The sequence below is a fragment of the Aegilops tauschii genome, chromosome 1 (genome assembly GCF_002575655.3).
Source record: "Aegilops tauschii subsp. strangulata cultivar AL8/78 chromosome 1, Aet v6.0, whole genome shotgun sequence".
NCBI classification, from domain to species: domain Eukaryota; kingdom Viridiplantae; phylum Streptophyta; class Magnoliopsida; order Poales; family Poaceae; genus Aegilops; species Aegilops tauschii.
In genome coordinates this window covers 485,319,310-485,333,576 of record NC_053035.3, presented here as the reverse complement: position 1 = coordinate 485,333,576, position 14,267 = coordinate 485,319,310, and the positions used below count along the sequence as shown (strand labels likewise).

At 53.1% G+C, this 14,267-nt stretch overlaps 1 protein-coding gene across 1 annotated transcript; it reads right to left on the bottom strand.

Annotated features, from left to right (window-relative positions):
- Positions 1–297: 297 nt before the first annotated feature.
- On the bottom strand, positions 298–1,398 carry LOC109732962 (uncharacterized). Its single transcript, XM_020292171.3, has one exon. The coding sequence runs from the start codon at positions 1,396–1,398 to the stop codon at positions 298–300; it is 1,101 nt and encodes a 366-aa protein (XP_020147760.3).
- Between the last annotated feature and the right edge of the window lie 12,869 nt (positions 1,399–14,267).

Sequence of the window (14,267 nt, the reverse complement as noted above, 5' to 3'; positions counted from 1 at the left end):
GGAGTTCTACACCATGCATGGTATGTGTTTTACAATTTGTGTGAGAAGCATCACCTCGATATACAAGTTCTCCAAGCTTCGGAAGTGTTCCACCAAGGAAAAGACTGCGTGTAGGTCATAATCCATGCTGATAGACAACGTCTTGATAGAATGAACCGCTGTGGATGTGCTGACTGTCGGCAGACACTTCATGTAGAATAAAACATAATGTTAGTAGGGTAAAGGTTGAATTGCATGGAATTTGTTCGTACCAATGAATGGAGGTGAAAGTATTGTTGAAAGTCAGTACCTGAATAATTATACGGTCATTTGTGACGCCGGATTCACAGAAATATTAGATAATTTGCCCATGACCTGCAGTTTAGGTGCAGAGGTGATAACTATTCGCAACTTCTTGCAATCACCATCACAAAGCAACCGTTGAAGTGACGAGGCATCTTCTATAACAATTTGCCCATAGTAACCAGAAATGCCGATGCTTATAAGGTTAGGTGAGTTTATTCTGATGCAATGGTGCCTGACTATCCAAACAAGCAGCAGAGACTCAAGTGTAGGAGAAGTAGAGCTGATGATGCTTTGTAATGAGACGTCTGATACATCAACATCTACTAGCGAGAGTCTCCTGAGCAGTGGTAGTTTAAGCACCCGTACATAATTGTCTGGTAACTTGCAAAGAGCAAAGGCGATGGTTTGGAGAGAGGAGGAAATCTGAGGGTTTAATGCTGGTGGTGATGGCATGAGCGAAGGGCATGAGAATGGCCCTATGTCATGTTGTCTCAAGCATGGTGGGAACAGGTAGTAAAACTCGAGCACCTGGAGATTGTTCAGTCTTGGCGATCGAAGCCAGTCGTCGACTGTGGAGTGCCTGCAGTGGAGGTAGGACGCCGGAATGCAGAGGCGGCGAACTGCGCTCTGACGCCCGGAGAGGATGGCCTCTGGAAGGTACGAATCATCATAGGAATTATCTTCACCGACATGTTCTCCTCTAAAAAAAGTTCCAGTGTATGTTACGCGGACGAGTTCCTCCGGTGTGGCGGAGTTCGCAGTGACCAAATCGAAATGTACTTGATCTAGAGGGTTAAAAAGACGTGGGACAGGGATCTCACGGCGGTCCAGATTCAGAGGAGCGGCGCGCCAAACAGGGCGCCACTGACGTGCGAGGATTTGAGTGCGAACGCCTTCCTTAGTGGATAGACGGGAGATGACCTCGCCGAGGATGGCGTCCGGGAGGTCGCTGATGCGGTCCGGACCAGACTGGTTCTCTTGATCCTCGGATCCAGTAGGCGCACCCTCGCCGGTTCCAGCCGCTACCGCCACACCACCAGAGGAAGGCGTCGCCGGTGGCGCGAGCCTCGCCCTCTTGGTGCTCGGGGCACCGGAGTAGACCTCCATCTCCATCTCCACTGCTGGGATCGCGCCGCCTGCGAGCGCCGCTATATGTGGCGTGGATCTGGACAGTCCAAGAAAGAGGGTGTGGCTAGGGTTTCGATACGCCGTCCGTTCGCCTTAAATAGCCGGAGCCTGGCCTCGGGCGACGAGCCAGACCGGCGTCACCAGAGGAGACATCCGTCGGACCCTTGGGTTTCCGTAGTGGTGCCACGTGGCGATCACACCCGAATACGTGGAGACGCCCGTCGAAATGTTGGGTTTCTGCAATCAATGCATGAACGTGGCTCCGCGTATAACACAAGCATGCCTCCATCGGCATCCCGACCGTGCTTGTCCTGGTAATATAGTCAACGGGCGCATTTGGAACACAAAGAGACACCAAGGTAACTCTGGATAATTACACGTCATGCATTTGTGAGTTTGACAACCGTGCCTGTGACCTGAAACACTGACACACAAAAAGTCGTCTTCGTGCATAAAGGATCGGGACGCTACTAAACATATAAAGTCGCCTTTCGTGCATTTGAGTAAAAAATTATACAACAAAAACAATTGTAACAAGGACAGTCGCCCGATTCTACTAGGTTTCCGTAATAAACGCACAAACGTGACTCTGGGTAGGAACAAACCATGCCTCCGTGGGCTGGATGTCTGTGCCTCTCCTTTTGACCGAGTCCACCGACTCATTCGGAACACAATCGGAAAACCTTTGTGCGCGACTCTATATAATAGCACGCCATGCCTTTGAGGGCTGTATGCCCGTGCTTGTGACCCTTGACACTGAAACACACATAGCCACGAACGTCGATGCCTTTATCAAGAAAGAAGTGTGACACAACTCGGTACTGAACCGTGTCTGTATGGACTTCACGTCTATGCTTTTAAATACAAGGAAATGAGCCTTTAAAATCAGCGTCTCTCATATAGGCAATTCCGTGCCTTACATAGTAAACGCCTGTGGTTGTGCGTAAGACAAAGGTTCAGTTCCGTGGGCTAGACGGCCGTGCATCTCCGTCTGGTCGAGTCTCACAGGCGAGCATGACTCTATGTAATACCATCGACCATGCGCAATAAACGCATGATTGTGACCCTGCCTAATACCAAAGTATGCCTCCATGGGCTTCTCGTCCGTGCCTCTCCGTCTGAACGAGTCGTCTGAATCATTCGGAACACAAGCACAAGCGAATATGACTCTATATAATACCACACGATGCCTTTGTGGATTTGACGCCTGTGCCTATGACCCTAATGACTGAAACACAGAGAGTCACAGACATACATAACAGTGGCTGCAGAGAGTGCTAGCCCATGCCTTCGTGGGCGTCACGTGCGTGCCTCTCTTTCCTACTGAGTTCGTGCCTCAGTGCCGTAAATAACTAAAGCACTGAGGGGCACGCCCGTGCGTGGTCTTCGTGTGCAACAGTGCATTTCGTACCTTGAAAGCCGTGGTTCTATTTAATGTTTCAAGCACCCATCTACCATTGACTTGCTACGAGTAGTACTTAACCCGGGCCCTCCTGTCAAAAAGAAAAAAGGAAGAAGTAATTAATCTGGACCCCTCCGCTCCCCGTCGTGGGTATTTAAGTTGTTTCATGGATTGACAGGCTATAGTCCATTTCTCCAGATCTACCGTGGACTCCAGATCCACGCCACATATAGCGGCGCTCGCAGGCCGCGCGATGCCAGCAATCGAGATGGAGATGGAGGTCTACTCCGGTGCCCCGAGCACCAAGAGGGCGAGGCTCGCGCCACCGGTGACGCCTTCCTGTAATGGTTTGGCGGTAGCGGCTGGAAGCGGCGAGGGTGCGCCTACTGGATCCGAGGATCAAGAAAAGCAGTCTGGTCCGGACCGCATCAGCGACCTCCTAGACGCCATCCTCGGTGAGGTCATCTCCCGTCTGTCCACTAAGGAAGGCGTTCGCACTCAAATCCTCGCACGTCGGTGGCGTCCTTTATGGCGCACTGCGCCTCTGAACCTCGACTGCACTGAGACTCCTGTCGGTCGTCTTTTTAAGCCCCTAGAAACAGTTCATATCGACGTACTGTCCATGCTCCCCAGTAAGGATGTCATTCGCATTAGATATTTTGGAACTCGGTGTAGTTTTCAACCTGACGTTGATGATTCGTGCCTTCCGGAAGCCATCCTCTCTGGTCATGGGGGCATAGTTCATCGTCTCTGCATTCCGGTGTGCTACCTCCTTTGCAGACCCTCTACAGTTGACGCCTGGCTTCGATCCCAAGACTGAAGAATCTCCAGGTTCTCGAGTTCTATTACATGTTCCCACGTTTCGTGGGAAAAACCATCACACTACCAAACAAAATCTCTTCATCCGCGCCCTCACCACCGACTTCCATGCTGTTGTTTTCCTCTTCACTGCACACGGTCACATTTGCTCTTTGCCAGATACCTGATAAGTATGCACGATCATTTAAACTTCCACTCCTCAAGAGGCATTCATTTTTGGAAGTTGATATATCAGACGTCTCACTACAAAGCATAATCAGCCATGGTTGCCCTGCCCTCGAGTGGCTCCTGCTTGTTTGCAATAACTTGGACCACTGCATCAGAATAAACTCAGGCAAAGTTGAAGTCATCTGTATCCTTTGTGAACTCGTTGTTGAGGATGCGTCCTCACTTAAACGATTGATTCACGATATTCAGAGCTGGCACTTGCAGATAACTGTCTTTTCTGCACCTAAGCTTGAGTGTTTGGGTAATTTTTATGAAGGATTTCCTGAATCCAAGATTGTTTTTGGCTCTACAGTTATCGAGGTACTAACCTTTTGCACTATACTCTTTACTTGCATTCCTTGCAGTGCCGAAGTTTCATGTCACGCGACCTTTTATCCAGCTAATTTTATGATATGTGCTTGACGCAGGCTTTGTCTGTATTCAATCTGTGAAGACCCTGCTTATCCACATGTCATTAAATCTGAACAAGGTTGTTGCCTTGATGCGATGCTTTCCTAGCCTAGAGAATCTGTTTATCGAGGTAACGATTTCTAGACATATTGAAAGCACATACAATGCATAGCTTACTATATTGGAGGCCTCTATCTCCCTTTGTAGTCCTCGAGTATTCTCACTCTTCATGCATTTTCAGGGAGGAGTATGCCGCGAGGAAGGTGTAACAAATAAGTGGCGCCACAAGCACCGGGTGTTTCTCAAACAGCATGACATTCGCCTGAAGACAGTAACACTGGAAAAATATGTACACTGCAACAAAAACATTGAATTTGCAACGTTCTTTGTTCGGAACGCAAAGGGGTTAGAGACTATGAGGCTTAAGTTTCTCTCCCCCCCCAGACAACATCACTGAAGGATTTTATGAACATCAAGAAGAGGTGCTTCAATGGGGCAACAAGTCTTCTAGACGTGCTCATCTTATATTGTCAGGGTATTGTAGGCATATGAACTTGGATTTAAAAGTACACATATGGACAAACCAGTGTCCAATCATGGATTTGCCGGATCCATTGACCTGTGGATGTTGAAAATGGTTATCCGGCTGTCAGAGATAGGTGTTGTTGTGTGCTTTCCAGTTTGGACTTCCAGCTTATACTTTATCCATTGTCTGTAAGGTTGTCAGGAACTTGTTTTTGTGCTCTTCAGCCGTGAAGCAACTCACAAGCTCAAAAAACTATCAAGTTTTCATGTTTTTGTGCACCGTCTGTATGTTTGGATTTCCTTTTGTGCATAGAGCGAGCGACTAAAATCATCTAGAACACGTAGTCATGTGTGATGTGACGGCCGTGCCTCTCCAAATAACTCGTTAGCTGAAGTATTTTACAATACAGAGGCGGGCGTGCCTCTTGTACCTGTAAGACTGTGCGTCTGTTGTCACTGCACGACACTTACTTTGTGCATGTCCGTGACTCTGTGCTTAACGTTTTGGGTGGAAACACGCTGCATAGTCTAGAACATAGTGTCTTGTAGAACCATGACAGTGCTGTTTCTGCAAATCGAGACGTGCTTGTCGTGGAACCGCTGTGCTTGTGCTTTGTTTAAAAGCGTCACCATCCATCTTCTTCTACTCTGATCCAACTACCTGGCCATCAGAGCAAGAGCGAGACGGTGAGAGATCGGCCATGGAGGCGATTCAGACGACCACCGTACGTCTTATCGAGGTGGTCAGGGAGAGCAACCCGCAGCCCAACGCGCTGCAGCGCCTCCAGGGGCTGCTGATGTCCGCCACGGCGCGTTCCTTCTTCGACGCCAGCTTCGCCACTGAGGGAGTCCTAGATTAGGGGGTCCTCGGACAGCCGGACTATATCCTTTGGCCGGACTGTTGGACTATGAAGATACAAGATTGAAGACTTCGTCCCGTGTCCGGATAAGACTCTCCTTGGCGTGGAAGGCAAGCTTGGCAATACGGATATGTAGATCTCCTCCCTTGTAACCGACTCTGTGTAACCCTAGCCCCCTCCGGTGTCTATATAAACCGGAGGGTTTAGTCCGTAGGACACCAACAATCATACCATAGGCTAGCTTCTAGGGTCTAGCCTCTACGATCTCGTGGTAGATCAACTCTTGTAACACTCATATCATCAAGATCAATCAAGCAGGAAGTAGGGTGTTACCTCCATCGAGAGGGCCCGAACCTTGGTAAACATCGTGTCCCCCGCCTCCTGTTACCATCCGCCTTAGACGCACAGTTCGGGACCCCCTACCCGAGATCCGCCGGTTTTGACACCGACAGCCGCCTGGCTCAAGGGTGCACTGTAAGACTTCATCCACAAGTTCAGCTTCGCCAACAGCAAGGTGAAGGACCTGACTGCTCGCCTCCATTCCATGCGTCGCCTCCGTAAAGGCCGAGTCTCCGCCTCGGCTTCCGCGACCAGGCTAGCCGGCCTCCATGGGAACGATCTCTTTCGCGCGCTGATGGCGCTGCAGCTCCCGGTCGGCACGCCGCCGGAGGACCACCTGGAGGTCGCTCTCGCCGCGCAGCGTCTCATCATGCATGATGACATCGACAAGTTCAGCCAGATCTACGGACAGATTGTTTACGAGGACACCTGCAGCGCCGTCCACGAGTCGACCATGGCGGCCTACTTCGACCACAGGTAAACTTTGGTGAAGCTCGTTCAAGGGCAGATCCACCTCGCCGACGCCACCCCCACTTCTCGTCCAACCTCTGGACTATCAAGGGCACAAGCCCGGGTGCCTTGATTAGGTCCTTGCCTTGGCTCTTCGTTCATTTGCTGCAAGCCACATCCCACATGTTTGGAGGTCGGGAGCAATCAAGAAAGGTGGTCCAACTTGAGGGAGTCAAGATCGTCTTCATCTAGCTCAAGTGGACCATGTGCAAGGCAAAGGTTTGCCCTTGATAGGTTTTCTATTTTACCGGTCTCATGATGGTAGTTGGGAGACCGGGTTATAGGATCGATTGTCGTACTATCAAGGGGGGCTCTCGACGAGTAGCTTGATCATATCATTCGTAGAGAGCTCAAACATTGCATCCTTGCATCATCTTTCTTGGTTCTTGTTTGCTTATCTTTGTGAGTTTTGGAGCTCTTGGTCATCTTGTTGACAAGCTCGAGTTCATCGAAAACGGAGTTCACTTGCATCTTCTATGATGTTTCCGATGTGGGAGGTTATGCCGGTTCTTCTCTGTTGGAGGTTTCACTCCTCTATGTGTTAGGCATACCTCCCCTGCCTCTTCTTACTATAACCATCTGTCTTGTATCCAACAAGCTTGAGTTTGCTCAATTCGGAGCTCATTTGCAGAAGTTATGGCAGTTCTGGTTTTATTGGATCCATCTGTTGTCTTTAGCTGCGTTTTGAAGGCATCCAAGTGCTAAAGCCTCTGTGGCGTGCGGTAGTACTGCTCAAGGGAGCGGTAGTACCGCAGGGGCCAGTGGTAGTACCGCTCCTTTGAGCGGTAGTACCGCTGCCTCTAGCCCAGAACGCTGGCATGCACGGAAGTAGGCGCGGAAGTACTTTTTACTTCCGCGTCCGACGCGGTAGTACCGCTCCTGGTGAGCGGTAGTACCGCTGCCTCTCATCCTGTCACTGATTGCGTGTGGTAGTAGGCACGGATGTAATTTTTTACATCCGCCCTTGCGCGGTAGTACTGCTCCCTGTGAGCGGTAGTACCGTGCCGCCTTTTTCTCCTAGCTACCTCCAGCGGTTGTAGGCGTGACAGTTATTTTTACTTCCATGGTCGCGCGGTAGTTCCACAAGGGCAGGCGGTAGTACCGCTCCTGCAGTAGTACCGCCCTGTTGCCCATTTGCAGTGTTGTTTCATTGGGCTTCTGCCGCCCTAGCGGTAGCACCGCTCGTAGGAGCGGTAGTACCGCTCGGTGCGGGCTGTGAGCATAACGGTTGGATTTTCCCCTCCTATAAAAGGGGGTCTTCTTCCCCAACGAACCTTATCCTTTGAGCTCGTGTTCTTCCCCCATTGTTGACCTTCTTCGAGCTTCCTAACTCTCAATCCCTCCATGGATTCTTGCTAGTTTTTGAGGGAAAAGAGAGAGGAGATCTAGATCCACATTTCCACCAATCACTTTCTCCTCTATGTGAGGGGAACACCTTGGATCTAGATCTTGGAGTTCTTGGTGTTCTCCTTCTTGTTCTTCCTCTCATTTTCCTCCCTAGCATTAGTTTCTTTGGTGGGATTTGAGAGAGAAGGACTTGGGCACTCCGTGTGCCCTTGCCATTGCATTTGGTGCATCGGTTTGAGTTCTCCACGTGATACGTGGAAGTTACAAGTTGAGAAGCTTATTACTCTTGGGTGCTTGGTACCCTTGAGCTTGTTCCTCTTGGGTGCTTGGGCGCCCTAGACGGTTGGTGGTGTTCGGAGGTCAATCATAGTGGTGTAAAGCTTTGGGCAAGCGTCGGGGTCTCCAATTAGGTTGTGGAGATGGCCCCGAGCAATTTGACGGGTTCAGTGACCACCCCCAAGGGTTGCCAAAGTGTACGGGTTCGGTGACCGCCCCCAAGGGTTGCCATTTGTACGGGTTCGGTGACCGCCCTCAAGGGTCCCTTAGTGGAATCACGGCATCTTGCATTGTGCGAGGGCGTGAGGAGATTACGGTGGCCCTAGTGCATTCTTGGGGAGCATTGTGCCACCACACCGCTCCAAACGGAGATTAGCATCCGCAAGGGTGTGAACTTCGGGATACATCGTCATCTCCGCGTGCCTCGGTTATCTCTTACCCGAGCTCTTTACTTATGCACTTTACTTTGTGATAGCCATATTGTTTCTTGTCATATATCTTGCTATCACCTAGTAGTTTATCTTGCTTAGCATAAGTTGTTGGCGCACATAGGTGAGCCTAGTTGTTGTAGGTTTTGTGCTTGACAAATTAACCGCTAGGTTTATTCCGCATTTGTTCAAGCCTAAACTATAATTATTTTAAAGCGCCTATTCACCCCCCTCTAGGCGACATCCTCGATCTTTCACACTTCAAGCATGCTTCTCTTGGTCAGAGACTTGTGCCTCTACATACTGCCCCTGCATGCCTCACGAGATAAATTGTAAAACTTAACATTTGACAGCAAACTACGCAAAACAACGATCATCTCCCCGACTTGCTGGAGATACGACGGTTGCTAAAAACATAACTGCTGATTTTATTTTTATTTTTTATAAAGAAAAACCACGATCAAAAACCCAGGATGTGCACAACCTGTCGGAGTAAATGACCACGGGTAGCCTAACCGACTCCCCCTGGCTTTAAAAAAATTATCGGGCCGATCGAGCCTTCAAGCACCCAAAGCACAGGGCCGCCTTCCCCTGGCCGGCTATCTCACAGGCTGACTACTGGAAGGCGGCCCGACCCTGAAACCTTCATGAAGAAAGCCACAAGAAGACCGACTCCACGATGCCAGCCACAAGAGGGCCGGCTCCCGGCAAGCGGCCAAGATTGCACCTTCAAGGACTGCACCCACATAACGATGACAAGACGGGGCGTGGCTACAGTAAAGTCTGCCACCCCCGAATCCCGGAGCACGCATGGCCACAGTGCGCCGTACGGGTCGGCCATCCCCCGTCCGGCGCGGCACTGTAGCCATGTTGATCATGACGCCACCCAGGACAGGCTGTCAGTACGACCCGCGGGCGGCGGGCCCCTTCAGCCAGAGAGATGCTTGAAGGCGGCCAAGCCCCCCTCCAGTCATCTTGGGGTGTAGCCGGCTCCCAATAGCCGGCTACCTCACTCCCTCGAAGTATGTGCATCATTAAGGAGACAAGACGAGGTAAGGCTACAGTGAGAGTCCGCCGGACGGCGGCACTGTAGCCATGCATACCTCGGCAAAGCCCTCGTCATCAGGGGCGAGGCTACAGTAACCAGCAGCCGGTGGGACCCACCAGTCGGCGGGCCCCAGCGGCCGGCAGAGAAGCCGGCGGGTACAGACACTGACGGCATGTACCCGCATCCAGCCAAATTACCATTATACCCCTGGGGGGTAGGCCTATATAAACCCCCCAGGGCACCCATGCAAAGGGTTGATCTCTTAGAGTTTTAGACACCACATAGAGAGAAGAGGAGAGCTAGCCTTGCCCTTCTTCCTCCTCTATCCAAACAGCTCAAGGAGCCACTTGTGTTGATCTAGTGATCATTCGGAGACCCGCCAGAGCAGGACTAGGGGTGTTATCTCCACGGAGAGCCCCGAACCTGGGTAAGATTCGCCGGCGTGCATGTCTTCGCCTTATCCCGTTTCCACGCACCGGCGATGTCTTACTGGCTCCCACAATGATAGGCCACCCGTTGGCATATGTCGCACCTACCACCCGACATTTGGCGCCCACCGTGGGGCCAGGTGCACCGTCGTCCGGAGACCTGTTCTGGACGGGAACCCATTTCCTTCCCAGCGAGCATAGCCAGCCTGGTACGCCCGATGGCGCTTGCCCCGACGCGCTGCAAGGCGTCGACGACGCCTGCGTGGCGAGCTGCCTCGCCGATCTTCTTGGCGAGGCTCGCATCTCCGACGAGCCTGCGTCCGACGCGGGCATAGATTGCCCCGAGAGCCGTCTCGTCAGCCTCCTCGACCAGCTTCACGTCCCCAGCGAGCCTGCTATGGATTTGGAGTCGGTCGGCTCCACCGACCCGATCCTTGTCGACTCCGACATGGCATCGCTTAACGCCTTCCCCACCAACGTGGTGATCATCGACGACCCTCTTCCTCGAGCCGACAGTGGCGGCAGCACTGTCACTGAGGTGCTGGTCATCAGCCATGGCGCCGCCTCAGGCGAGAACGCTCACGACGCCCTACAAGCGGCGCTACACGACCTGTCCGCCCCCATCCCGGCCGATGCCGACGCCGAGACACTGGAGGCACGCCGCCTCGCCCTCATCGCGGAGGGCCAAAAGATAGCATCCATGAGACGCCTCACTGAGGCTCACCAGCGCGAAGTCGACCGCGCCGCCTTTGGTACGCCGCCTCCTGGCGGGCCGAGCCAAGCCAGCATCGTCAAGAAGCGCGGCGCAGCCATCGCCAGCATGCTGGGAGCAGACCGCGCAGTCTACGCCACGCCACTCAAGAACATGCGTGCCGCTCAGGCGGCTGTAGACGAGCTGAACGGGCCGGGGGCCGACGAGCTCCCCTACATGACTAGACGCATCCAGCAGCTATCGACGTGGCCGCAGAATGCCATGAAGCCGGCGCCCGCGTTGAATGTCCTCCCCCACGCCGAGAGCACGGTGCGACATCCCGGACGCCGACTGCAAGCGGCGCCCGCGCGAGAAAAGACAAGGAGCCGGCTACTAGCCGCAGTCGGACTCGGCCCACAATCGAGGGCGACGCAGAAGGCCGCCCCCGAGCTGTGGAACGACCAAGCAGACCAAGCTTTTCACGAGTTGAAGAAGATGCTGACCACGCCACCTGTCTTGGCGGCGCCGACAGAGAAAGAGCCCATGCTCCTTTACATTGCCGCGACTAGCCAAGTGGTCAGCACAGTTATTATGGTCCAACGCCCAGAAGAAGGCCGAGCTCAGTTAGTCCAAAGGCCGGTGTATTATTTGAGCGAAGTACTGTCCACCTCGAAGCAAAACTACCCGCACTACCAGAAGATGTGCTATGGAGTATACTTCGCCGCCAAGAAGCTGAAGCCCTACTTTCAAGAGCACCCCATCATGGTCGTATGTACTGCCCCGCTTGCCCAGATCATAGGCAGCCGGGATGCATCCGGCCGGGTGGCCAAGTGGGCCATTGTGCTGGCTCCTTACATGATCTTCTACCAGCCTCGCACCGCCATCAAGTCCCAAGCATTGGCCGACTTCCTTGTCGACTGGGCCGAGACCCAATACCTACCGCCGGCTCCCGACTCCACTCATTGGCGGATGCACTTCGATGGATCCAAGATGCGCACCAGCTTGGGAGCCGACATCGTCCTCACCTCTCCCAAGGGCGACAAACTCAGATACACATTGCAAATTCATTTTGCCGCCTCCAACAACATGGCCGAGTACGAGGCGCTCATACATGGGCTCCGGCTAGCCAAAGAGCTCGGCATCCGCCGGATCCTGTGCTATGGTGACTCGGATTTGGTAGTCCAACAATCATCTGGCGACTGGGACGCCAAGGACGCAAACATGGCGAGCTCCCGATTCCTTATTCAGCAAATCAGCGAATACTTTGAAGGATGCGAGTTCCTCCACGTGCCACGGGCCGACAACGAGCAAGCAGATGCCCTGGCACGAATCGGTTCCACCAGACAAGCTATCCCAACCGACATCTCTCTCCAACGCCTCCTCAAGCTGTCTGTCAAGCCGTCTCCAGAATCAGACTCCATCTTTGTACCGCCTGACCCTGATGCAGTCGGATCCGACTTGGGGAACCCAGCAGGCGGCTCGCGGACTTCGATAGGCGGCCCGGGGACTGCCATAGTCGCACCCGGCTTGGGGACTTCAGAACCCGGCCCGGGGACTGCAGCAGTCGGCCCGGGGACTGCAGCAGTCGGCCCGGGGACTGCAACGACTCAACAGGCGGTGGCCAACTCCAACTCTTCACCACCCAACCAACCCACCCTGGTCGCAGTAGCCGTATTGTTAATAGAAGAAGTCACAGCTCCATCATGGGTCCAACCCATCCTCAACTTCCTGGTAAACAGAGAGCTGCCGACTGACGAGATCTCGGCAAGACAAGTTCAACGCCGAGTCGGAGCATACACAATAGTAAACAGAGCACTCGTTAGGCGCAGCGTCACTGGAGTCTTCCAGTGCTGCGTCGAGCCAGAGAAGGGTATAGCAATCCTCAAGGACATCCACCAAAAGGCGAATGCGGCCACCACGTGGCCTCAAGATCACTTGTCGCGAAAGCTTTCCGCCATGGGTTCTTCTGGCCGACTGCTTTGGAAGACGCCAAGGAATTAGTCAAATACTGCAAAGGGTGCCAAGTCTTCAGCTCCAAGCAACACCTGCCGGCTTCTGCACTCAAGACCATCCCCCTCACCTGGCCCTTTGCTGTCTGGGGACTGGACATGGTGGGCCCATTCAAGACGGCGTGCGGCGGCATGACACATCTGCTTGTCGCCGTGGACAAATTCACCAAGTGGATTGAAGCGAAGCCAATCAAGAAGCTGAACGGGCCGATTGTCGTGACATTCATCACAGATATCACCACCCGGTATGGCGTACCACACAACATCATCACCGACAATGGCACGAATTTTGCCAAGGGAGCACTGGCACGTTTCTGTGCGACACAGAGCATCCGATTGGACTTAGCGTCCGTAGCCCACCCACAGTCAAACGGCCAAGTCGAGCGAGCAAACGGCCTCATCCTCTCCGGCATCAAGCCCCGACTGGTCGTACCACTGGAGCGTTCGGCCGGCTGCTGGCTCGACGAGCTGCCCGCCGTCCTCTAGAGTCTGCGTACTACCCCGAACAAGTCAACCAGCTTCACCCCTTTCTTCCTTGTATATGGTGCCGAGGCTGTCATCCCAACTGACATTGAGTTCGACTCACCTCGGGTCACCATGTACATGGAGGCGGAGGCCAAGGAAGCGCGAGAAGACGGCGTTGACCTGCTGGAAGAGGGCCGGCTGTTAGCACTCAGCCGGTCCGCCATCTACCAGCAGGGTTTGCGCCGTTACCACAACTGGAAGGTCAAGCCAAGATCCTTCCAGGAAGGCGATCTTGTGCTCCGGCTGATCCAGCGAACAGCCGGCCAGCACAAGCTCTCGGCCCCTTGGGAAGGCCCCTTCATCATCAGCAAGGCCCTAGGCAACGACTCCTACTACCTGATCGACGCACAGAAGCCGAAGGCACGCAAGAGAGATGATTCCGGCAAGGAGTCGGAACGACCATGGAACGCCAATCTCCTCCGAAGATTTTACAGCTAAATGTAGTATGTACCACGCTACCTTTTGTATTAAGTACAAGACAACGGCCCCCCCAAGGAGCACTCAGGGACTACCCTCTTTTATCTATGTATGATGAGTGTCATACCTACGAATGTATTACTACATTTGTTTTCCTGTCCGGCACCGGGTTCGATCAGTCGGCCAGGGGACTTGCCGCCTTGAGTTATATTAAAGTTCTACCTGCAGTTAGACAAGTAGTGTGCCGGCACCCAAGCCCTCTCTTGTTGAAAGTTGCAGCTCGAAGAATCGACTGTCCGACTGGCAAGAGTCAAAGGCAGGAAAGGATGCCCACACGAAAAACGGCTAAGGACTAACAAACTTATATAACACAAGCCGGCCTCCCACCCCGCCAACCGGCTGTCAGAACAGCCGGCAGGCCGGCTTCCGATTCACCTTGCTACAATCTAAAAAAGCTAGAGTACTTGCCCTCCCAAACGGCCAAGCCCTTCCCCAGCCATAGAATGCAGAGCAGCTGTCCGGCTGGGAAGGCGGCGACCAAAGGAGGGCGGCAAAGGAAACAGCCAAAAGGATGAAAAGCAAATACAATCGGAAGCCAAGCACATGCATGAT

Coding starts and splice junctions, on each gene's coding strand:
- LOC109732962 (XM_020292171.3), bottom strand. CDS start 1,398: ATGGAGATGGAGGTCTACTCCGGTGCCCCGAGCACCAAGAGGGCGAGG.